Source organism: Suricata suricatta, chromosome X (genome assembly GCF_006229205.1).
Source record: "Suricata suricatta isolate VVHF042 chromosome X, meerkat_22Aug2017_6uvM2_HiC, whole genome shotgun sequence".
Classification (NCBI taxonomy): Eukaryota; Metazoa; Chordata; class Mammalia; order Carnivora; family Herpestidae; genus Suricata; species Suricata suricatta.
The window spans coordinates 60,768,122-60,794,321 of record NC_043717.1 but is presented as its reverse complement, the minus strand read 5'-3'; the positions used below and the strand labels follow the sequence as shown (position 1 = coordinate 60,794,321).

Sequence of the window (26,200 nt, the reverse complement as noted above, 5' to 3'; positions counted from 1 at the left end):
TCAGCCACCCAGACGCCCCTATTTAAATTTTTTAAATGTTTATTTATTTTTGAGAGAGACAGAATGTGAGTGGGGGACGGGCAGAGAAAGAGAGGCAAACACAGAATTTGAAACACGTTCCAGGCTCTGAGCTGTCAGCACAGAGCTGGACACAGGGCCCGTACTCCCGAACTGTGAGATCATGACCTAGGCAGAAGTCGGATGCTTAACCAACTGAGCCACCCAGGCATCCTGAGAGAATGTATACTTTAAGGTCAAGGTTGTCCTTTTAGTAAATTCAAATCTTCATTTCCCTTTAGTAAACCTCAGAGAAAAATGTTTAATTGCCTTAAAAAATAAATGGGTAATATTTCAGGTTGATGAGATTGGATTTTTAAGTATAAACTCATTTTTTTTTCTTGGAGAAACCCTTTTTCTTTTTTTCCTTTTAAAAAACATCATTACTTTAAAGTGAAAAGCCTTCTCAGACAGCTACTTTGTGGAGTATGTGACCTTTCATATTTCCAATTTGTTACTGCAATCTTCCCCTAGTAACTTACATGATTGTACTTGTATATTGAGAGTGCTGAAATACAAAGATATATATTTATGCTCCAAATGGTATGAAATCTAAAACAATGAGAGTGAGAGAAGTAAATTCCTAGATTATAAGCTTACAAACAAAATATTATTTAAGTTTTAAGGAATTGTGTAAGATAGATTCTTTCTGTTTTAGAAGAGTGTAAATTGTACAGAAATTCAGTCCTCTAATCCAAATTACAACACAATTTTGTTATTTTCTCTAATCTGAGAAGGGAGTTGTTTATGAACTTATCACTCCATAACCTCCTCTGCCTTCAATATTTTGTTCTAATGTTCTACTTGAAAGAGACTTTTCTTTATTATTTTTAATATAGTATGTGATGTGTTTTCTTCAAAAAAATGCTCAAATTCCATGGTACTAAGAACCTGACCCCAATGTAAAATCAACTTAAAAGGTTAAGTCCATGCAAAAGTAAATAGCAGAGTAATGGAACAGGGAAACTAAAGAAGAGGGTATATAAAAGGAAAAACAGATTTGGAGACTGAATTTCAAAGAGAAAACTGAAAGAGAATTTTGTGGACACCAAGAATTGTTGACTTAATTTTCCTTTCTTTTTCTTTCCTTTTCTCTTTTCCTTCCTTCCTTCCTTCCTTCCTTCCTTCCTTCCTTCCTTCCTTCCTTCCTTCCTTCCTTCCTTCCTTCCTCTTTCTTTCTCTCTCTCTCTCCTTCCTTCCTTCCTTCCTTCCTTCCTTCCTTCCTTCCTTCCTTCCTTCCTTCCTTCCTTTCTTTCTTTCGTATTGTTTTGTTAGTTTCCCCCAATTCTCATCATATCAGTTTTCTTTGATCCATTTTTTTCTTTCTCCCCAATGAGGCATTTTGAATGAGAATCATTTATAGCCTATAAGCATTGGTAAATTTTGGATCTTGTAACTGAATAGATCTAAGTAAAATTTAATTTAGTTATTGGGAGTACTCAGGCAATACATTTTCTTTATTTCAGAATTTTAAAAATATTTCTAAAGTATACACTTGCCTACTATAACTTCAGTGGAGAATATTGAAAATATGAAATCTTACTTTTTGACTCAGTTTCATCATGCAAGTGAATTATTGTATTGCGATATAAAATAATAATGCTCACAACATGGCAAGCTATATGGAGTTTCTACCTCACTAAAGTCCCCGAAGTATTTAATTATTTCTCACATTATTTATTTTATGTTCTTCCTTTCTTCTTTTTGGTCAGCAAAATTTCATGGACATTTTTTAGTTTTGGTGCTATCAAGTTGCCTCCAATAGCAATCTCTACTACCAATGTTCTTGCCCACTGTTACTTCTAATTTGCTATAGATTAGAATACTAGATTTGATGAAATCATGTATAAAATAGGAGAAAGTGTGTTTTAAGAGCAAGGGTTGTACTTTTAGTAAGGTACATATATCTTGCGGTATATATGGTGGCTCTGTTCCTGACAGGTGAGATTGTTAGGTAGCTAAGCTTCATATGGACATGATATTCTATTGCATTTTACTTTTTGAGAGGTTCATAATATAAATATCTAATAAACTATATAAGTAACTGTATATATATATAAATATACATATTTCTATGTATAATATATAATGAACTGTAAAATTATTAAAATCAGCCATAAATTTGCAATACATTAAGATCATTCTTAAGCTTCCTGTATTAAGGTATTTAGAGTAATGAGAGCCTTTATTTGTTTTCTTTGAAATATTGCCCAGAGCTGCCCTCCAGATGTAGTGCCTCTTGAGTTCAAATTTTACAAATTCACTATGCTTTTCCATTGTAAGTTTTAAAATGTAATTCTTATAAATTTTTGTAAAAATTATGAACAAATGAATCATTCTTCATATATTTCTGATACTTAAAAAGCTATTTTGAATATTTGTAAAATTCACCTTTTTAAACAATACACTGAAATTATATTTATCTAAAAATATTTCTATTCTTTTTTTATGTTTTTTATTTGTTTTTGACAGACACAGAGAGACAGTGCGAGCAGGGGAGGATCAGAGAGGGAGAGGGACGCCTGGGTGACTCAGTCAGCTAAGCCTCCAACTTCAGCTCAGGTCATGATCTCACATTCCTAGTTTCAAGCCCCCCTTGGGCTCTGTGCTGACAGCTCAGAGGATGGAGCCTGCTCTCGATTCTGTGTCTCCCTCTCTCTCTCTCTCTCTCTCTCTCTCTCTCTCTCTCTCTGTCTCTGCCCCTCCCCCACTCATGCTCTGTCTCTGTCTCAAAAATAAATACAAACATTAAAAAATTTATAAAAGAGAGAGAGAGAGAGACACACAGAATCTGTAGCAGGCTCCAGGCTCTGAGCTAGCTGTCAGCACAGAGCCCTACACGGGGCTTGAACCCATGAACCGTGAGATCATGACCTGAGCTGAAGCCGGACACTTAACCGACTGAGCCACCCAGGCGCCCCAAAATATTTCAATTTAAATACTTCTTCTGAGTATATACGTTAAATCCCTTCATTTTTCTACTCTATTCTTTAAATCCTTTTCATTCTCCTTGATATTTATATTTATTTGTCATTTTGCTTGTAATTTACCCCTCTCCTGTTTAGTAAAATTAAATCATAGTGAGTTTAAAATTCTGACAGCCTAATGTGAAGCAAAATAGAGCATATACATCTCTGGAACATTTTCTTTGTTAGAGAACTACTAATTATAAAAGTAAAATGGCCATGAAAGGTGAAAATTTCAAGAGTTTCATGCCATAGTGAAAGGAGAATGTGCTTTGAGATCAAGTGAAATTGATTTTGAATCCTTGCTTGCCACTTGCTGCCAGAATATCTTTCTATAAGCTACCTAATATTTCATATCAATGTTTTTATTTATGCAATTAGAAAAAATCAAAGAAGCCAATACATATGTAAACATTTAGCGGGGATTCAATACATCTAAGGTTTTATTTATGGTATTCTAAGGATGCCTGGATGGCTCAGTTGGTTAAGAGTGAGACCTTTGGTTTCAGTTTCAGTCATGATCTCACTGTTCATGAGTTCAAGCACAGCGTCAGACTCGGGACTGAGCGTGGGGAGCCTGCTTGGGATTTCTCTCCCTCTTTCTGCCCCCACCCCTGGCTTGTTCTCTCTCAAACAATAAATAAATGGGTGGCTCAGTCGGTTAAGCGTCTGACTTCAGCTCAGGTCATTATCTTACTGGTAGTGGATTAGAGCCCCGCATGGGGTTTTCTGCTGGGAGCTCAGAGCCTGGAGCCAGTTTCAGATTCTGTGTCTCCCTCTCTCTCTGCCTCTCCCCCACTCGTGCTCTTTCTCTTGCTGTCTCAAAAATAAAAGAAAAAAATTAAAAATTAAACAAAAAAATAAACCCTATTGTATTATGGCAACATTAATGTATATTGTATAAACATCAGTTTTTGTGGTCTTCAAAAGCAAATCACATAAAAGTTAACCTAATACACCCTGCGTAATTTTGTGCAAGGCTAGTTTATTTAATGTTTTCACCTACTTAGCTTTTTAAAAAATTCATAATAGATTAATATGGTTTGGTCGTTTATAATATGGTATGTCTTTTGAAATAATTATAAAGTTTGTTGATCACATTAGGGAAGTAATATTTCTTATTGCATATTTCTTATTGCATAATCATGATTCAGTATAAAGTTATAACAAATTACTTACATAAAAGTGAATATTTTATAATCAAATCCTAAATGTCATCCTCTTATATTATTTATATTAATGATACTTTTTTCTGTTTATAAAAATAATATACACTCACTATATAAAGAGGGAAATAATTACCATGAATTAATGATGAACTGGGAAAAATATTTGCCACTTGTGACAGTGTTGTTGTCTCTACTAGAAAATTGCTTTTATAAGTCAATTTAAAAAGACAAATATCCCAATATAAAAATGAGTAAAACTAATGGGTAATAGACCATAGACTGTAATACACCAATAGCACAAACATGCATATACAATGACATCTATTTCATTATGGTTTATAATAATGAATATTTCTAAAAATAATCCAGTAATATCTAGCAATATTAAATTAACCATGTTATGATACAGTCATAGAACAGAAGTTGTTAAACATGAAGATTACAAGTATACAGTTGTTTAATAATATTATGAGCATTTTTCAATGTCATTAAATATCCTATCTTTAGTATCTTTGCAATTTTTCACTATTATAAATAAATATATGATGAATGTAAATGCATATAACTTGGTATATATCTATGATTATTTTTAGGATAAATTTTCAGAAATGGATTTAGTACATCAGGGATATAAGCATTTTTTAGGGTTCTTGCTACAGGTTAGTAGAATGGGCTTTCAGGAGAAAAGCAATAATACAATTCTATTATCAAAGTTCTTAATTCCTGTTAAGTGCAAGTTCTTGAACATGTCTGACCTTAAAATTTATTTGTTTTTTTGACTTTATGCTTTTGTTACTTTTTCTCTTATTGTGTATTTTTGTTAGAAATTTTTATAGGGTTTAGTTCTATGACAAATGAGAACACAATTTATCACATTGAAAGTGTTTTTTTCTTTTTTTTTTGTTTAGAACATTTCTATGATATCATTTTTTATCCTTGCAGACGTGGGTTGGCAATAAGAGGAGAAAAATGAGTAGTAAGAATTCTGAATCAGGAGCAACAACAGGAACTCCTCCTAGTACCTCTTTGACAACTCCGGACATTACAGTCAGAAATGTAGTTAACATCACACGACCTTCAAGCCAACAGTCTTCTTGGACATCTGGCAATGATGATGTCATTGTAACTGGTACATACAGTCCAGCAAGTTCATCGAGCAGGCAAGAGACAACTAAACATTCCGATACGCAAATTACGGAAGCACATAAAATTCCTATTCAGAAAACTACCAGTAAAAATGATACTGAGTTTCAGTTACACATTCCTGTTCAAAGACAAGTAGCACACTGTAAAAATGCTTCTTTGCTCTTAGGTGAAAAAACAATTATCTTGTCAAGACAGACAAGTGTGCTAAATGCTGGAAATTCAGTATACAGTCATACAAAGAAAAACTGTGGAAGTTCTTCAATGCAGGCCTCTGAGATGATGGTACCTCAAAAGCCATCTGTGTGCCACCGACCTTGCAAAATTGAACCAGTTGGAATGCAAAGGTCATATAAGCCTGAACACATGAGTCTAGCATCACATAACTTATGTGGGCAAAAACCACCTATTAGAGACCCTTACTGTAGAACGCAAAACTTGGAAATCCGTGAAGTATTTTCATTGGCTGTTAGTGATTACCCCCAGAGAATTCTGAGAGGAAATGCCCCACAGAAGCCTAGTTCAGCAGAAGGAGCTTGTTTGTCCATTGCAATGGAGACTGGAGATGCTGATGATGAGTATGCCAAAGAAGAAGAGTTGGCACTGATGGGAGCACAGGTACCAAGTTACTCAAGATTTTATGAAAGTGGCAGATCCCTTGGAGCAGAGAACCAAAGTACAGCATTGCCTGGATCAGGAAGAAGTATGCCAAATTCACAAATGGTGAATATTAGAGACTTGTCAGACAATGTACTGTATCAAAACAGAGACTACCATTTGACACCACGGACCTCATTACATTCAGTAGCTACTACGATGTACAGTAATACAAATCCATCACGGAGCAATTTTTCTACACATTTTACATCATCGAACCAATTGAGGTTATCACAAAACCAAAACAATTACCAGGTAATGTATACATTTATTTTATAAAATTTTCAAAAAGCTTAGTTTGGTGTGAAAAGCTGTGTTTGATATCCAGTTAAACATGAGACCTGGCTCATTTAACTCATACTTTGAAGTAATTTGAGATTCTTTGCTTCAAATTGGTGGTTGAGGTCAACTATTAGCTGGATATTGTGCTTTCTGTGGCATGTTTAAATTGGCTGGTTCTTTTCCCATGGAATATAATCATGGAAGCTTTCTCCTGACATTTAAAATGATTTTGTTCAGGAAATACTAGTTTTATGAGAAGCATGGCATTCCTCATTATTAAAACAAGACTAAATTGATTAGGTTCATCCCTTTGAACATAGATTATTATTATAATGGTTTTTACTTGCAATTTTGGAAGCTGTTGGTAGATGAGTAGTGCTTTCCATGGATACCTGACAAGGCAAGTGAATCATTTCCCCAAGAGATGATGGCTGAGATGTCAGAATATGCAGTGACTCAGCCAACTGCTTTTCCTAAAAGTAAATACTTTATTAAAACATCATGTGGAATATTGATCAAGTTTTCAAAATGGTTATAGAAGAGAGACATTTAGAATAAAATGTAAAGCAACTTCAAACCTGTGTAAAAATAGGTGTTATTTCTACACTGCTTCACATATTTAGTTGTTTAGATATGCTTCAAATAATCTCAACAGGGAGGTGATAGCCCACCTCAGAACACCTCTTAAGACCAAGATTTCTCTGAAAAACATGCTTTTGAGAATTTGAAGAGCAGGACATGGATGTTTGCTAATTTTCCTTGCTACTAGCTAGACCATTAGATTTTGTTCAACCACAGTATTTAAGTATAATCTGGACTTAAGGGCATTTGGATAGCTCAGTTGGTTAGGCCTCTGACTTCAGCTAAGGTCATGATCTTGCAGTTCGTGGGTTTGAGCCCCACGTTGGGCTCTCTGCTGTCAGCACAGAGCCCACTTTGGATCCTCTGTTTCCCTCTCTTGCTCTGCCCCTCCCCCATTTGTGTTCTATCTCTCTGTGTGTCCAAAATAAATCATACAAACATTTTTTTAAATCTGCACTTAAGATGCTTACAGGCTATTCTCAACCAATATAAGGAACGCATTTCTCTTAAATCTCTCCATCTTCTAGCTCCCTGCTTCAAAATTAAAAGCAGTAACAGAGTATAGGATGAATCTCTCTGGCACCTAGCCCTAACAGAAGAGGACTCTATCATCATCATTAGTATCCAATTACTACTGAGCATTTACTCATTTTTTGTTCTTTCCTAAAGCATAAAGTAACATTGAGTTACGCCACTAAGATGCTATCCAAACCAGCTTTAATTTACCTTCTCTTTGGTACTTCTTTATCTCGTTAGTGTTGTTCTTATTAATAACCTTAACAACACCATTTACCATCGACTGAGGGTCTTCTATATACTAGGTATCATCAGTCACTTTATATACTTGATCTTCTTAAATCTGGACATATAGGTCACTCTTATCCAGGGTCACACAGACAGTAAGTATTATAGAACCAAGATTCCAAGTAAGAAATATATCATGTGGTTTTTACCATACATACAAATATATCATTTTTTTTTACCATACAGCCTAATGATTTCAACTGTGTAGAATACTTAGAAGCCTGAAAGGATAGTTTAATTTTTATTTTTTTCATAAGCCAACAACTTCCTTTAAAATAAGTTAACCTATGTTTTGCCTTTTTTTTTAAATTAATGTTTATTTTTGAGAGAGAGAAAGAGAGAGATAGAGAGAGAATGCAAGCTGGAGAGGGGCAGAGAGAGAAGGAGACAGAGAATCTGAAGCAGGCTGCAGGCTCTTAGCTGTCAACACAGAGCCCAACATGTGACTTGAACTCATGGACCACAAGATCATGATCTGAGGTGAAGCTGGACACTTAACTGGCTGAGCCACCCAGGCACATATGTTTTACCATTTTATAATCTATATTTTTTCCTAACAAAATGCTTGAAATAATTAAATTTGTTTTATATTAAAAAAAAACCTCCTAAAAGGAATAAAGCTTAGCAACTTTTTGGAATAGTAATCTCTATAAAGATAGATAGTCTGACATACCAGTGAAGAGCATCGTCTTAGAGCCTGATAAACCTGGATTCAAATCTAGGTTCTGCCACTTTCTACTCTTGTGACCTCAGACAACTGGCATAACTTCTCTGTGTAACAGTTTCTTCATTTATATAATGTGGTTAGTAACATCTATTTCACAGGAAAGCTGTGACATGATTATGTCATAATCAGTGCAAGGCTACTTGTACATTCCCTGGCACATAAACTGTCTATACTTATGACATTGTAGTTGGAAAATTATTGAAACTATGCTAGTCCAGGTCTTCTTTACATTCAAGTAAAATATTTCAAAGTCCACAATTATCACAGGGTAGTTGAAGAAGAAATACCTGTAATGCTAACCAAAAGAAGACTGGAGATTAGCCATCAACTTTACCATCATATTTGTATACTTATTTATATTATACCACACTTCCTCTAACTTGACCTTAGGCTGTATAGGAAAGAGTGTTTGCAGAGAACCCTTGGGGCATTGTTTTTAATAGTTTAATTTTGGGGAAATCAAAGCAGCCTGGGGAAGTATAGTCCATGAAAATGTCTTAGTCTATTTGAGCTGGTATAACAAACATACTATTGGCTGGGAGGACTAAACAACAAACAATTATTTGTTATAGTTTTGGTGGCTAGGAAGCCCAAGATCAAGGTGCTGACAAAGGGCTAGTATCTGGTAAAAGGCTGCTTCTTAATTGATAAATAACTGACTTCTCACTGTGTCCACATATGGCAGAAGGGGCAAGGGAGCTCTCTGGGTTCTCTATTATAAGGACACTAATCTCATTTATGAAGGCTTCATTCTCATGACCTAATCATATCTCAAAAGCCCAACCTCCAAACACCATCACACTGGTGATTAGGTTTCAACATATTAATTCAGCTAGGACTCAAGCATTCACTCCATGGTAGTTATTTTCTAAAATTTAGAGAAAGTTCTGTTACCAGAGTATACTACTGTTAGGTGAGGACATAGAAAAATAGAACCTATGCCTAATTGGCAACTTCCTAGCTATGAAACTATAAGCAAGCAATTCTCATTAGTTTCTGACTTTAGGACTATATAACAGATATATCTGCCTCTTCTTCCTGTAACACCAGGTTATCTTCAAGCTGAGGTCCTATTCCTGGAAGATAGCCTAGGTCCAGGCTGTCTAGGTGAATGAGAATAAATTGAGGAAATCCTAGAGGATGCTGAAAAGTTGAAATCAGCTCTGTTTTGGAACCTCTTGGGAGTGCTATATTAAGATTTGAAGTGGTAGTAAGGAAACTGTCAGGGAGTGACTGTTTCAGGATATTATAGTTTAGTTCCATTTTTTTTCTTCAGAGGACAATTTATTTCATTTTATATAAACCTATTTTTTGATAGTTTCAAGTTTTTATTTAAATTCTAGTTAGTGTACAGTGTAATATTAGTTTCAGCTGTAGAACTTACTGATTGATCATTTGCATACAATACCCAGTAACCACCACCACAAGTGCCCTCCTTAATACCCATTGGCAACTTAACCCCCCCCCCCCACTAACCTTCACTCTAGCAACTCTCAGTTTGTTCTCTGTAGTTAAGAGACTATTTTATTGTTTGCCTAACTCCTTTTTTTCCCGTGATGATTTGTTTCTTAAATTCCACATATGAGTGAAATCATATGGTATTATTTGTCTTTCACTGACTGACTTATTTCCTTTAGCATAATACTCTCTAGCTCCATTTATGTCATTGCAAATGGAAATATTTCATTCTTTTTTGTGGCTGAGGAATATTCCATTGTATGTATATTACCACACATTCTTTACCCTTTCATCAGTCAATGGATATTTGGGCTTTTTCCATAATTTGGCTACTGTTGATATTGCTGCTGTAAATATTGGGGTAAATGTACCCCTTCGAATCCATATTTTTGTATCCTTTGGTTAAATACCTAATAGTGCAATTCCTGCATATTAGCGTAATTCTATTTTTAACTTTTTGAGGAACTCCCATACTGTTTTCCAGAATGCCTGCATCAGTTTTCATGCCCACCAGCAGTGTAACAGGGCTCCCCTTACTCCACATTCTCGCCAACACCTGTTGTGCCTTGAGTTGTTAATTTTAGCCATTCTGACAAATGTGAGAAGGTATCTCATTATAGTTTTGATTTCTGTTTCTCTGATGATGCAAAGACATCTGGATGTCTTCTTTAAAAAATGTCTATTCATGTCTTCTGTCCATTTTTGACTGGATTAATGTTTTTGGTTGTTCATTTTTATAAATTTGTTATGTATTTTGGATACTAACCCTTTATCAGATATGTTGTTTGCAAATATATTCTCCAATTCTGTAGCTTGCCTTTTAATTTTGTTGATTGTTCCTTAGCAGTGCAGAGGATTCTTGTCTTGATGAAGTCCCAATGGTTCATGTTTGCTTTTGTTTCCCTTGTCTCAGGAGATGTATCTAATAAGAGATTGCTACTGCTGATGGGGAAGACGTTACTGCCTGTGTTCTTCTCTAGGATTTTGATGGTTTCCTGTCCTACATTTAGGTCTTTCATCCATTTTGAATTTATTTTTGTGTATGGTGTAAGAAAGTGGACCAGTTTCATTCTTTTCCAGGGTGCTGTAAAGATTTCCCAACACCATTTGTTGAAGAGACTGTCTTTTTTCCATTGGATATGCTTTCCTGCTATCTTGAAGATTACTTGACCATTTAGCTGTGGGTTCATTTTGGGTTTTCTATTATGTTCTATTGATCTATATGTCCGTTTCTGTGCCAGTACCATAGTGTTTGATCATTACAGCTTTGTAATATAACTTGAGCTTGGAATTTTGATGCCTTTAACTTTGCTTTTCCTTTTCAAGGTTACTTTGGCTATTCAAAATCTTTTGTAGTTCCATACAAATACTATGATTGTTTGTTCTAGCTCTGTGAAAAATGCTAGTGTTATTTTGATGGGTATTACATTCAATGTGTAGATTACTTTGGGTAGTATAGACATTTTCACAGTATTTGTTCTTCCAATCCGTGAGCATGGAATACTTTTCCACTTCTTTGTGTCATCTTCAGTTTCTTTCATGATTGTTTCATACTTTCCAGAGTACAGATCTTTAATTTTTTTTTAAATTTATTTTTTGGGTGAGACAGAGCATGAGCAAGGAGGGTAAGAGAGAGAAGGGGACACATAATCTAAAGCAGGCTTCAGGCTCTGAGCAAGCTGTCACCACAGAGCCCAACATGGGGCTCAAACCCACCAACCATGAGATCATGACCTGAGCCAAAGTCCGACGCTTAACTGACTGAGCCACTCAGGCGCCTCCAGAGTACAGATATTTTAACTCTCAGGGTAGGCTTATTCCTAGGTATCTTATGGTTTTGGGTGCAGTTGTAAATAGGATCAATTCCTCAGTTTGTATTTCTGCTGCTTCATTATTAATATATAGAAATACAACAGATTTCTATACATTGATTTTGTATCCTGCAACATGACTAAATTCATTTCTAGCAAATTTTTGGTGGAGTCTTTCACATTTTCTATATAGAGTATCATGTCATCTCCAAATAGTGAAAGTTTGACTTCCTCCTTTCCAATTGGATGCCTTTTATTTCTTTCCGTTGTCTGATTGTTGTGGCTAGGACTTCTAGTATTATGTTAAAAAACAGTGGTGTGAGTGGGCATCCCTGTCTTATTCCTGTCTTTAGAGGAAAAGCTCTCAGTTTTTCCCCACTGAGGATGATATTAGCTATGTGTTTGTGGTATATGGCATTTATTATGTTGAGTATGTTCTCTCTAAGGCTGCTTTCTTGAGGTTTTTTTAAAAATCATAAATGGATGCTGTATTTTGTCAAATGCTTTTTCTGCATCTATTGAGATGGTCATTTGCTTCTTATACTTTTCTCTCCTTAATGTGGTGTATCATGTTGATTGATTTGTGAATATTGAATCACCCTTTCAGCAGATCAATAAATCCCAGTAGATCGTGGTGCATTATTTTTAAATGAATTGTTCTTTTCAGTTTCCTAGTATTTGAGAATTTTTGCATCCATGTTCATCAGAAATATTGGCCTGTTCTTCTCTTTTTTAGTGGACTATTTATCCGTTTTTGTTATCAAGGTAATGCTGGCTTCGTAGAATGAATTTGAAATCTTTCCTTCCATTCCTAGGTATTTTTTTGAATAGTTTAAGAAGAATAAGTATTAAGTCTTCTTTAGAAGCTTGGTATAGTTCGCCTGTGAAGCTATCTGACCCTATACTTTTGTTTGTTGGGAGATTTGGGATTACTGATTCAATTTCATTGCTGGTTATCAGTCTATTGAAATGTTCTATTTCTTCCTGTTCCAGTTTTTGTAGTTCATGTTTCTAGGAACTTGTCCATTTCTTCCATATTTTGCAATATGTTGGCATATAGTTTTTCATAATACTCTCACAATTGTTTACATTTCTGTAGTATTGGTTGTTATTTCTCCTCTTTCATTAGTAAATATATTTTTTGAGTCATTTCTTATTTCTTTTTGATAAGTCTGGCTAGAGGTTTATAAATTTCATTAAATTTTTGAAAAAACCCAGCACCTGTTTTTACTGATCTATTTTTTTGTTTGTTTGCTTGTTTCTGTATAATTTATTTCTGTTCTAATCATTATTATTCCCCTCTTTCTCTACCTTTAGGCTTTGTTTGCTATTCTTTTTCTAGCTCTTCTAGGTGTAAGATTAGGTTGTTTATTTGAGATTTTTCTTGCTTGTTGAGGTATGCTTGTATTGCTATATACTTCCTTCTGAGGACCACTTTTGCATTTTCCCAAAGGTTTTCGACCTTTGTGTTTTCATTTTCATTTGTGTACACTGTTGGTGGGAATGCAAACTGGTGCAGCCACTCTGGAAAACAGTATGGAGATTCCTAAAAAAGTTAAACATAGAACTACCCTATGATCCAGGTATTGTACTTCTATCCAATTCATTGATACATGCGCCCCAATATTTGTACCAGCTTTATCAACGAGAGTCAAATTATGGAAAGAGCCCAGATATCCATTGAGTGATGGATGAAGAACCAGGGGGAACGGAGGAGGGAGAGAGAATTGGGGAGAGAGAGGGATGCAGAACTTGAGAGACTATTGAATGCTGAGAATGAACTGAGGGTTGGGGGGGAGCGGGGAGGGGGAAAGAGAGGTGGTGGTGATGGTGGAGGGCACTTAAGGGGAAGAGCACTGGGTGTTGTATGGAAAACAATTTGACAATAAAATATTATGGAGAAAAAAAAGAAATTGTATGTATATATATACAGTGAAATATTAGTTAGCCATATATAAAGAATGAAATCTTGCCATTTATACCTACTCGAATGGAACTTGAGAGTATTATACTGAGTGAAATAAATCAGTCAGAGAAAGACAAATATCTTGTGATTTTACTGGTATGTGGAATTTAAGAACCAAAATAACAATATTAGGGGGGAAAAAGGAGAGAGCAAACCAAGAAACAGACTCTTAACTATAGAGAGCAAACTGATGATTACCAGAGGGGAGACAGGTGGGGCTTGGGTTAAATAGGTGATGGGGGTTAAGGAGTGCACTTGTGATGAACACTGGGTGTTTTTTTTTTGTAATGTTTTTATTTATTTTTGAGAGAGAGAGAGAGAGAGAGAGAGAGAGAGAGAGAGAGAGAGAGAGCATGAGAAGGGGAGGGTCAGAGAGAGAGGGAGACACAGAATCTGAAGCTAGGCTCCAGGCTCTGATCTAGCTGTCAGCACAGGGCCTGAAGCAGGGCTTGAACCCACAAACCACAAGATCATGACCTGAACCAAAGTTGGACACTCAACCGACTAAGCCACTCAGGCGCCCTGAACACTGGGTGTTTATGTAAGTGTTGAATCACTAAGCTGTACACTTGAAACTAATATTACACTGTGTGTTAACTAACTGGATATTTAATAAAAACTTAAAAATATAAAATCCACAATGATTACTGTGTTGATGTTTATTTTGTCTTTTAGTTCTTACTTTAGGTTTATTGATGTTAGATATATAAACATTTAGAATTGTTATATTGTGTTGCTGGATTTGACCCCCTTATCATTGTATCTTTGTCTATTTTTCCCTTGTTTACTTTAGTCCAATTTGTCTGATGTAAGTATAGAGATTTCTGCTTCCTTTTACAATTTGCTTGAAATATTTTGCTGTGTCTTCACTTTCAGTCTTTGCATGTCTTTAAGCCTAAAGCGAGTGTCTTGTAAACAGCATATTATTGGCTCATGTTTTTTTTCACCCATTCATGTATTCAGTTTCTTTTACTTCTCTCATTATATTTTAATTTATAGATGCTATAGTTTACATGATTTTTATATTGTGTAACCAATCACAAGTTTTGGAACTTATAGTTATTTTTTACTTTGTTTTTTTTGGTAACTTTTAAAGTATAGTTGTAAGCAAATTATGCACCACCATTCCATATAACATAATCTAACTTTATATATATTTACTATATATAGTATTTTATTATTTTACTACCATATAGTTACAATTACCTGTGAGTTTTATTCTACCTTTATATGTTTTTATGGAATTAACATAGTTTTAATTTTATTAGTAGAACCCCCTCAAGCGTTTCTTGTAAGGCAGGTCTAATAGTGGTGAACTACCTCAGCTTTTGTTTATTCAAGAAAATTTTTCTGAGGGACAACTTTGCTAGGTATCAATTCCTGGTTGAAAGTTTTTTTTCCATTAATATTTTGAATATATAATTCCATTATTTTTTAATGTTTTACTTATTTTTGAGAGAGAGAGAGAGAGAGAGAGAGAGAGAGAGAGAGAGAGACAGCGTGAGCAGGGGAGGGTCAGAGAGAGAGGGTGACACAGAATCTGATGACAGACTCCAGACACTGAGCTAGCTGTCAGCACAGAGCCTGATGCGGGGCTCGAACCCATGAATGCGAGATCATGACCTTAGCCAAAGCTAGAGGCTCAACCTACTTGAGCCACCCAGGCACCCCTAATTCCATTATCTTCTGGCCTGTAAAGTTTCTGTTGAGAAATCTGCTTATAGTCTTATAGGAGTTCCCTTGTATGTAACTTCTTCCTTCTCTCTTTGCTGCTTCCTGTTTTGGCCAGCTGGGTCAGTCGGCTTGGGTCCTGAACCTGAGGGAGGGAGTAAGAATAGGGTAGGGCAGGACAGGGAGTACAGAGAGTGGAGGCCAGGCAGCATTTCCAATCAAGCCACTCTCTTTATTGAGAAACCACGCATGTCTTATATAGGGTAGAAGGCGGGCACTTGACGTGAGTTAGTTGCTAGGAAACAAGGGCGGGGACTGCAGCATCAGCATGCCGCCCGAGAGGCTAACAAGGCAGGCTTGGGAGGTAAACAAGAAGGCCTCAACTGAAGGTGATAATGCAGGTCTTCCTGTGCTGGGAGTGATAATGCAGCTCAGCTGTGCGGGTGGCTGATCTTGCAGGTCAAGGCACGTGTCTTTTCCTCTGGCAGCTCTTCTGGCAGCTCCCAACAGCTTCCAAATCTTTCTTTGTCTGATTTTTGACATTTTAGTTATAATGTATCTTAGTATAGCACTACTCAGGGTCAAACTATTTAGGGTCCATTGGGCTATGGGTATTTGATAATTGATGTTCATTTTTCATTTCACTCTCCAGGTTTAGGAAGTTTTCAGAGATGTTTGCTTCAAATATACTTCCTATCGTATTCTCTTTCTGGCATTCTCATAATATGGATATAGTTTTTTAATTGTGTCCCAAAAATTCCATGGACATTATTCCCTCTTTTTCACTCTTTTTTTTTAATCATATGACTATAATTTAAATTGTGTATCTTCTAGGTCTCTGCTTCTTTGTTTCTGTATGATTTGGTATGCTTTTGAAGTTCTATTGAATTGTTCAGTTTAATCATTGTATTTTTCAGATCTAGGCTTTCTAGTATTTCTCTCCCCTATGGTTTCTTTTTCCTTGTTGAACTCTTTTTTGTTCATGTATTATTCCCCAAATTTAATTTATTTTTGTGTATTCTTGTAGTTTACTTCACTAGTTCACTTTAAAGGGATTGATCTATATATTTTTTATGAATGTTCCTAGATCTCCATTTCTTTTGAGCCAGATTTTGAAATTTTATTAGTTTTCTTTGGTGGTGTCATGTTTAACTGATTTATCATGATCCTTGATTGTTTATTTGGTGCTTGTGCATTTGAGGAAGCAAGTCTCTTCATCCAGACTTTACAGGTTCTCTTTGGCAGAGATAGTTCTTCACCAGTCAGCTCACTTTGGGTTTCTGACTATGTCTGTTTGTAATTTCCTTGGGAATGTGGAGTTTGCTATCAGGGTCCATTTTGAAACAAGGTCACTGTGAGCTCTGAGTTCATTGAGTTTCCTCTGGCTGAGAACTGTTGAATAGGACTGCTGCTTTGGTTCTCTGTACAAGTAAGGCTGTAGGTTGTGTTCCATGGTTGCCTGGGTTCCCTGGACAGGCTGAATGGATGGTTAAGATGGGGTACTATATCCAGTAATAGATGGTACTTTGAAATTGTTCAGGATAACAGAATAGGCCCCATGGTCTGCATGTCTCCTTGTTTGTAGATTGAAATCAGGCAAGACTGGATACTGAATTCCTTAGCCAGATAATGTTACCAGTTTTACTTTTGCAGATAGAGAAAGCCGTGGGCTTCTGCTCACTCTCTGTTTAAGTGCCACTCTAAGCAAGGCTGTTGGATGAACTGTTCAGCTTTCAATGTGCTTGTTTGGTTTCCTAGTTGTTCAGGTTGAAGGGTGTTTTCAGCCATGGAAATGGCTACACATTGATTTCTCTGGGTAGAGTAAGAAAACTGTTTTCAAGGCTGGAAACGCTCTTTGTTTTTGGTCTTGACTCAAGTCAAACCACACCACCAAGCTACCTGACTGAATGGGGCCACTGGCTGTGTTCTGTGGATGATCAAGTTTTCTGCCAGATTCTTCATTCATGCATTGCTGGAGTATGCAGCTCTCCAGGTGTTTCAGCCAGGCTTTCTTGTCAGGTGGGACTGGGAGTTACACTTATTAGTGAACGTAGTCAGAAGTAGCTCCCCTGCTGAGCAAACAGGATCACCATTCCCCCAGCAGCTTCCTGTGTATTCCCAGTCAGGCTGGCTGGTCCAGAGGTGTCCGGAGGTATGCTCATCAATGACGGGGTTATTAATTAGCTCCCCTACTTGGGCAGCTTGACTCCAAGCTGGAAAAGCTCTTTATTCATGGTCTTGATTCAATTTGGTCTACTGCCCAAGTTCCCTAGCCAAACAATGCCACTGGCTTTCCTCTGTGGATGATGAGCTTTGCCTGCCACATTCTGATCTAGTGCTGCTGACTTGTGCAACTTCAAGGTGTTCTGGCCAGCAATTTCTGGTTAGGTATGGCTGGAAGCTACATTCAGCAGTGGTTTTGGCTATAACTCAGCCATCCTGCCTGGGTAAGGACAGACCAGACTGCAGGGCTGGAAAGCCCTTCATTTGAGGACCCAAATCAGGCAGACCTGTACCTTGCTGAATTCCTTGGTCAGACTGCACAACCATGTTGGTTCTGCAGATAAGCCAAACCACTGGGTGGGATTATTGCTTCAGCATTACAGTTAGGAATTTGGTCTGCCAAATCTTAGTGCTGGTTGGTGTGAGCCCCTGAGTGTAATGAGTCACTTTTGCTGTTTTCAAGATTCCTTATATGTGTCTTTTGATTGATTATAATGTGTCTTCATGTGAATGTCTTTGAATTTATCTTAGTTACAATTTGTTGAGCTTTGTGGATTTGTATGTCAATAATTTCCTTCATTTTGGGGAAGTTTTCATCTATTATTTATTAAAATAATTTCTTTGCCCCTTTCTTTTTACTTTTCCTTTTGGAACTTCTATAATACACATATTGCTCTGCTTGTTAATGTCTCATAAGTTTCGTTAGGTCCTGTTTACTTTTTTCATTCTTTTTACTTTTTGCTCCTCAAATATGATAATGTCAAATTACCTTTGTTCAAGTTCACTGATTCTTTCTTCTACTTATTTCAGTATTCTGTCAAACTCTTTTAGTGAATTTTTCAATTTAGTTATTGTACTTTTTAGTTCCAAAATTCTTTTTTGGTTCTTTGTGGGTTTTTTTTAGTCTTTAAAAAATATTTTATTGCATAGGTATCCTTTCTTCTCTTAAATACCTAGCTCTAAATTATAATTGAGCTCTTTATTTACTATTTACATATTTGTTTTAGAACACTTTTCTGTTTCTTTTTTCACCCGTCATAATACATCTTTTATTTATTTATTTTTTAATAGTGTATTGTCAAATTGGTTTCCATATAACACCCAGTGCTCTTCCCCACAAGTGCCCTCCTCCATTACCAGAACCTCCCTTCCCCCTCCCCCTCCTCCTTCAACCCTTGGTTCCTTTTCAGTATTCAATAGTCTCTCAAGTTTTGCATCCCTCTCTCTCCCCAACTCTCTTTCCCTCTTCCTCTCCCTCTGGTCCTCCATTAGGTTTCTCCTGTCCTCCTGTTAGACCCATGAGTGCAAGCATATGCTATCGTTTTTTATAATTTCTATCTCTTTGAGGATATTCTCATTTTGTTCATATACTTTCTTCCTGATTTCCCTTAGTTCTTTGCCATGTTTTCCTTTAGCTCTTTGAGCATAGTTAAGATACTTGTTTTAACATATTTGTCTAGTAAGTCTGATATTTGTTTTTTTTTTTAGAAATGTTTCCTGGAAATTTTTCCTTTGAATGTGCAATATTTTTGTATATATCATGATTTTTTTATTGAGCATTTGAAAAACAACTATGTCTTCCACTCCTTACATTCTGGATCTGTGCAGTTCAAGACCTTCATTAATTAGCCTGGTATAAAGTCTGAAAGGCTTTGCAGGCCTTTTCTGGGCATGTGTTTCCATGGTCCTATGTACCTGTTTTTTACTGATTACCCTACTATTAAAAGTCTTAATTTCCCAAAGAGTCTAACTTCTGCTTCTTCTAATAAAAACTCCATGGAATTTCCTTCCATTTACAATGTGGATTTTTTTTGTTTAGGTTTTTGCTTGATTTCTGTAGATCTTTACTGATTTCTAAAGTTACCATAATGTTATTCTTGTCTCTATTTTTTAGTGTTTCTTTGGGGGATGAGACTCTGTGGATGTTTAAGTCTTTATTTTGCTGGTATCTCTCTGTTGTTTGTTTTTTATTTTACTAATGACAAAATGAATATAGGAACTCATAGTGTTTTTGCCAAAAAGAAAAATATCCAGGGTATTTGATACCAAAATGTGCAAATGTGTGCAAAGCAAAGACTTGGAACTAGGTGTTAAGAATGCTGGTTCAGCCTTGCAGGGAATGTAGCTTGATAAGAGCTATCAACCTTTTCCTATTATATAAGTAACTGGTCTCTGAATATACATTTTATGTGTTTTTTTTTTTTATTTTTGAGAGACAGAGGGAGACAGCACAAGCAGGGGAGGGTCAGAGAGGGAGGGAGGTACAGAATTTGAAGCAGGATCTAGGCTGTGAGCTAGCTGTCAGCACAGAGCCTGACACGGGGCTTGAACCTACAAACTGTGAAGTCATGACCTGAGCTGAAGTCGGACGCTCAACCAACTGAGCCACCCAGGTGCTCCATGAATATACATTTAAGAAAAGATTTCTGAAATGTTGCATATTTATAATGTAAAACTACCATTTGACAATTTATTTTCTAAGGTTAGTAAGGACTTTTTATTTTTTTATACTTTATAAAATATCTGTCCTTTTATATGGGTAAAATTCCAATATTTTAAAATATGTTACAGTATAATTTCAAGGTGTTTATATTTGTAATTTTATACTTCCCAGAGTATTTGGTTCAGAAGATAGTCATTCTACATATTAATTTATATTATTTTTCTGATATCCTCCCACTATTTTTCACAATCAGTATCCCTAGAATCAGTATGGAGAAATCAGGTTAGTTTGTGTTATGTCTGAGTACTTTTTTAATTTCATTGAAACATCTTGGAATTTGAGTTTTCCTGATTTTAATCTTGTGCATTGTGAAATGTAGCTACAAAAATTATGTCGAAAAAAGAAAATAAATCCCAAATAGCATCTTGGTTTTGACTGCAAGAACTTTTCAGGTTAGTAAGATATTCTAAACACGAATTTCTTATAACGTAATAGAAGGAAAATTTGTAGGCTTAAAAAAAGTGTTCGTTGTTTTGCCAAAAGTTTTAGTATTGGAATTTCAATTTGCAAAGCTTATTTTGTTATTTATGAAAGCTTTTCAAGACTTGGTTTAGAGATTAGGAGGAAATATATTTTTTTCAAAGCCAGTATATCTTTAGTTCTTTCCTCTAGAATATATTATTTTCTACCAGAAGCTAGTTAATTCCCTCTTCCTAACTGTCTACCCCCATGTAATGGTCTCTTGTACATTTCCACTCTTGGCCTTTTGTTGAATTTCAGCAAGTGAAGTGAGTGTATAAGGTGCATGTTAATTTAATCATCCAATCAATCAGCATATATATATATATATATATATATATATATATATATTGCATACCAAATGCCCAGCAGTGTTTTCTATGCTCTGTACCTTCTAATTTTAAAACATCTATGAAGCTCTACTGATTAAAGCAGAATGATTGATATGTTTTATTCTTCAACTGATATCAGGACAGCTGATGGAAAGCAAAAATATCAGCTTATTATGAATCTGTTGCTGCTTAACTTTTCTGATATACATGGCTATTGTCTAATCATTTCAGTTAATCAGATTTTTAAATATCCAGCATATGTGGAGAGTTGTCTTTTAACAGAAAGATTTATAAAATCTAATGAATGCTTTTTTGTGTATATTCTTTGTGTAACTATATAAAAATAGACTAAATTGTTTTAAGCACAATACCTTTCCCTTAAGAATCTCATAATCTAGCAGAAATATGGCAGAGTCATATGTAAGGTCTAAATTGTGAAAATGAAATGTAGTAAAAATTCCTTTAAAAATCCTTTAAATCATTTATAAAAGTAATTATGTATAATGTGTAATTTGAAACTGTTCATGATCCTCAAACATTATAGTTAATTATCACCTTACTATAATGGTATTTTAACTCAAGTAAAATTATTTTAACTCTTTTTTCCTTAAAATTATTATTTGGAGTTTATAACATTAATTTTGCTAACCTATCCCTAGCATAGTGGTATGTTTTGAACTCAAAATAAAAATTCATGTTTAGTGGCCAAAGAGGACAGTAATAATTTAACTAAAGTTTGAATGAATAGATTACTTTACTACTTGCATTGACTGTTTATCACTCCTTATCAGTAGACGTAATACTAATTCATAGGTCATCACTGAATGTAATTTATCAAAAACAATAAATGATTGAATACCATATTCTCATCATCACCATTTGGCAAGGCTGATTTGACTTGTATCTCTCAGAAGGTATGTGTCTGGGAGGGAAGGAGAAAGCAAGTGGAGAATTTGGAGTATTCTCCAAAAATTGTGTATTTCAGGAAAAGTATGGTTACATCTAAGCTACCCTGTGCTATAGCTCAGAGGTCCACCTTGGTCTCTGTAAACAGTCCCCAGAATCCAACTGGAGTAGTACTTATCTCTTTGTATGCCAGTGTTGATGTAATAAGCTATTGCTGCCTATTCATCTTAGTAGGCTTTGCTTAAAAAGGATCGTCCAGTTATATAGGATAAGTATACAGAACTAATACATAGAATGATGACTATAGTTAATAATTTAATTATTATAATTTATGTATTCCACAGAGTACTGTATTTTTATTACAATGTGTTTTTTTTGTCCACAGATTTGTAAACCATACTTCCAGGCCTCAACAGTGCCCTAGAAATTTTCTTGAAGTTCCAGGGGAATTGCACTGCTTCTAAAATTTTCTGACAAAGGAAGGCTTTTTAAATCTGTTGTGTTCAATAAAGAAGTGGCATTGTCTGTGTGGGGGGTTTGCTGTGAATACAAACCTGTGTTGACTTCTTGTATGAATTCCTTGATGTTGATCAGCATTCCAAGTAGTGTCAATGCATACCTTACTGAAATTTCATTTATTGTTTTCACAGGTTTCAGGAAACCTTACTGTGCCTTGGATTACAGGGTGTTCTAGAAAAAGAGCAGTAAGTAATCTTTTATTTAAAGCAACGAGGGTTTTTTTCCTTTATGTTTTTAGCAAGAATGCCATTGAGAAAATTATCATGATATTTGTAAAGTTGGCAAACTTGAATTTCAACAAGACTGCATTATGTAAAAAGAGATGTTTTGAAGTCATAATATTTATATATATTACTAATGTAACCTTAAAGAAAATACAGTAATCAACATATCATTTAATCTTTGAACAGGCTTTTTTAGTTTTTAAAAAAAACGCTCAAACGGGGTGCCTGGATGGCTCATTCATTTAAGTGTCGAACTTCAGCTCAGGTCATCATCTCCAAGCACTGAATCAGGCTCTGTGTGTGTCTCTCTCTCTGCCCCTCCCACACTTGCACTTTCTCTTTCTCTTTCTCTTTCTCTTTCTCTTCCTCTTCCTCTTCCTCTCTCTCTCTCTCTCCTTCAAAAATAAACATTAAAAAATTAAAAATAAGGAAATAAAAAAACACTCATGTAATTAATGGGATGGATGAAATAAATAAAGGGATGAAGAGGTACAATTATCAGGATGAGCACTGAGTAATGTATTGAATATTTGAATAATTATATTGCACACCTGAAACTAATATAACACTTATATTAATGCTAAATCAACAAAAAGACAATCAATAAAGTGTTTTTACATCTAATTATCTCAGTTAACTTAATCATATGATTGAACCATGATTGATATAAGTATTTCAAAAAAAATTAAGTTTCCATTACTATTTATTATTGTTGCATTTTAGTATTTTGAAGTAATGAGAAAGTGGTGTTTTAACAGTCTTATTTTGTGTTTCTAACTTTCTCCTACAACTGTTGTGACTTTAATATTAATATAAAATTCATTAAAATTATGTTTCTCAAAGAATCTCATTCAGTTGGTCTGGGTAGGACCTATAAATCTGCGTTTTAACAGGTATCTCAGGAGATTCTGATGTAACTGGTCAAATAGATTGGAAACTATTAAAGGATTTTAACTATAAAAGAGACATGAGTAGACTTTTATAAAGATAACTAAAGTTACTTTATGGTAAGTAGGTTTAGGGATAATAAAACTGAATCTAGGACTTTTTTTTACTGGACAAGACTGTTTAGACTCTTTTCCCTTCCCTTTCCCAAAAGTAGAACTATATACCATGGAAATAATACAAGATGCCACCAAAGAAGATAATCTGAAAGTTGGAAAAGAGGCAACTGGTTACTAACTCTAGGACTTGGAAGATCTTCAGGGTATTTTGTCTCCCAATTAAGAACAGAAGGTAGCTTAGGCCAGGCATCTCATGACCCTCAATGTAATAAGAAGAAACAGCTTGGATAAGCTCATTCCTTACACTAATGGGTTGGAAGTCCCCCAAACAGCATGAAGTGATCCTAGCAACATGGGCAAAGGAGATCAGTTGAAAGCCTCACTGACAAGCAACCAGAGAAGTGCTCTCTTCTGTTGAGCCTGAACCTCTCCGCCCTTGGTGGAGATACCAAGAAGCAATGCTAAGGGAGATGCCACAAAAAGTAAACTGACCTGGAAAGCGTCTTTATCCCCATAGGTCAGAGAATTCTTTCCCCTATTTAGAGATTCAGATGGCTTGGTTAGAACCAGCAAAAATGGTCAGGACACTATATGTGCATAACTCAGAAAGTGTGTTATTCATCTCTGAAAGCTAAAAACTCTATTTTCCTACATAGAGACACTAGCCCAGGTAGTACCAGGTAAAACAAATAAATTAAAATAACACTACATATGTTTTGAAAATTAGGATGCCCCTGGAAAGTACTATTAGAATCACAACCCGTAAATATAGGCCAGGACCTATGTTCTTGCCCAATAAAATAAAAAGATTTAAATAAAACCAAAAATCTCCTAACATAATGGCCAAAGTGTTCAGGATACAACAAAAAAGTCACCCCGTATACCAAGAACCAAGGAAATCACAGCTTGAATGATAAAAGACAATCACCTGACACAAACACGGAGGTGAATTAGATAATGGAATTATCTGACAAGGATATTAGAGCACCTGTTATAAAACTGTTCAAACATTCAACTATATATTACCTTCAAACAAATGAAAAAATAGAAAATCACAAGAAAGCAATCAACATCATCAAAGAATAAAATGATAATTGTAGAACTGAAAAACACAATAGCAAACAAACCTGCAGGATGCCTCAAGATTTGAGTAGTGATAAAAGAAGACAGAATCAATGAACGTGCGGACAGATTGATAGAATTACCCAGTTGAAACAACAGAGAGAAAATAGAATGAAAAATAATAAACAAGCCTCAGAATCCTGTGTGGCAATAACAAAAGATTGAATATTTGTATCACTGAAGTCCTACAATAAGAGGAGAAAGAGAATGGGACTTAAAGAATATTCAAAGAAATAATGGCTAAAATCTTCCCAAATATGGGGGTAAATGTAACATAAACCTACAGATTCAAGAAGCTAAGTGAATTTCAAGCAAGATAGATGCAAAGAAATCCACATCTAGGCACATCATAATTAAACTTCTGAAAACTAAAGACAAAGCAAAAACTCTTGAATGCTTCCAGAGTGAAATGATGCATTACTTATGGGAGAATACCAATTCAAATGACAGCAAATTTCTATCTATCTATCTATCTATCTATCTATCTGTCTGTCTGTCTGTCTATCTATCTATCTATCTATCTAGAGAGCAACTGAGCAGCAGGGGAGGAAGGGAGTCGAGAGGGAGAGAGAGAATCTCAAGTAGGCTCTGCACTGCTAGCACAGAGCCCAACATGTGGCTTGAATTCACAAACCATGAGATCATGACCTGAGCTGAAAAAAGGCACCTAAACAGAAGTAAGATTTCCACACTTCACTAGGAAGAATAAGTTACTGATACCAGTACACTATTACAAGCCACACATTATGATAGCCAGAGCAATCACTACAAAACCATACAAAATAACACACTAAAAAACACCTAAAATAAATAAAAATAGAAACCTAAAAATGTTCATGTGACACACAGGAAGAAAAGAAAAAAAGAAACACAGGAATGCAAAACAGAGGAGATAGAAAATAATAAAATGGCAGACATAAGTCCTAATATAGCAATACTTCTTATGAAAATAAAAAGCTTCTGCACTGCAAAGAAAACAATCAAGAAAACTAATAGGCAACCAACGGAATGGGAAAAGGTAGTTTCAAATGGCATATCGGATAAAGAGCTAGTATCCAAAATCTACAAGGAACTCTCCAAACTCCACACTCGAAAAATGAATAATCCAGTGAAGAAATGGACAGAAGACATAAACAAACACTTCTCCAAAGAGGACATCCAGATGGCCTATAGGGACATGAAATGGTGCTCAATATCACTCATCATCCGGGAAATACAAATCAAAACCACACTGAGATACCACTTCAACACCAGTCATAGTGGCTAAAATGAACAAATCAAGAGACTATAAATGCTGGTGAGGGTGTGGAGAAACGGGCACCCTCCTACACTGTTGGCGGGAATGTAAACTGGTATAGCTGCTCTGGAAAACAGCTTGGGGATTCCTCAAAAAACTATCAATAGAACTCCCCTATGACCCAGGAATAGCACTGCTAGGGATCTATCCAAGGGATAGAGAAGTGCTGACACATAGGGGCACATGTACCCCAATGTTCATAGCAGCACTGTCAGCAATAGCCAAATCATGGAAAGAGCCTAAATGTCCATCACCTGATGAATGGACCAGAAGATCTGGTGTGTGTGTGTGTGTGTGTGTGTGTGTGTGTGTGTGTGT

At 35.6% G+C, this 26,200-nt stretch overlaps 1 protein-coding gene across 5 annotated transcripts in view; it reads left to right on the top strand.

Moving 5' to 3' along the window:
* HDX (highly divergent homeobox) overlaps positions 1-26,200 on the top strand; it is a 184,689-nt gene that overhangs the window by 35,870 nt on the left and 122,619 nt on the right. For 4 of the 5 annotated variants that reach the window (XM_029930869.1, XM_029930868.1, XM_029930872.1 and 1 more), the window contains exons 3-4: positions 5,135-6,247; positions 22,367-22,420. In XM_029930869.1, the coding sequence (XP_029786729.1) occupies positions 5,135-6,247; positions 22,367-22,420 (1,167 nt within the window). Of the gene's footprint in view, positions 1-2,596; positions 2,620-5,134; positions 6,248-22,366; positions 22,421-26,200 lie in introns of those variants that run through there. The other variant, XM_029930873.1, reaches the window with a different exon arrangement.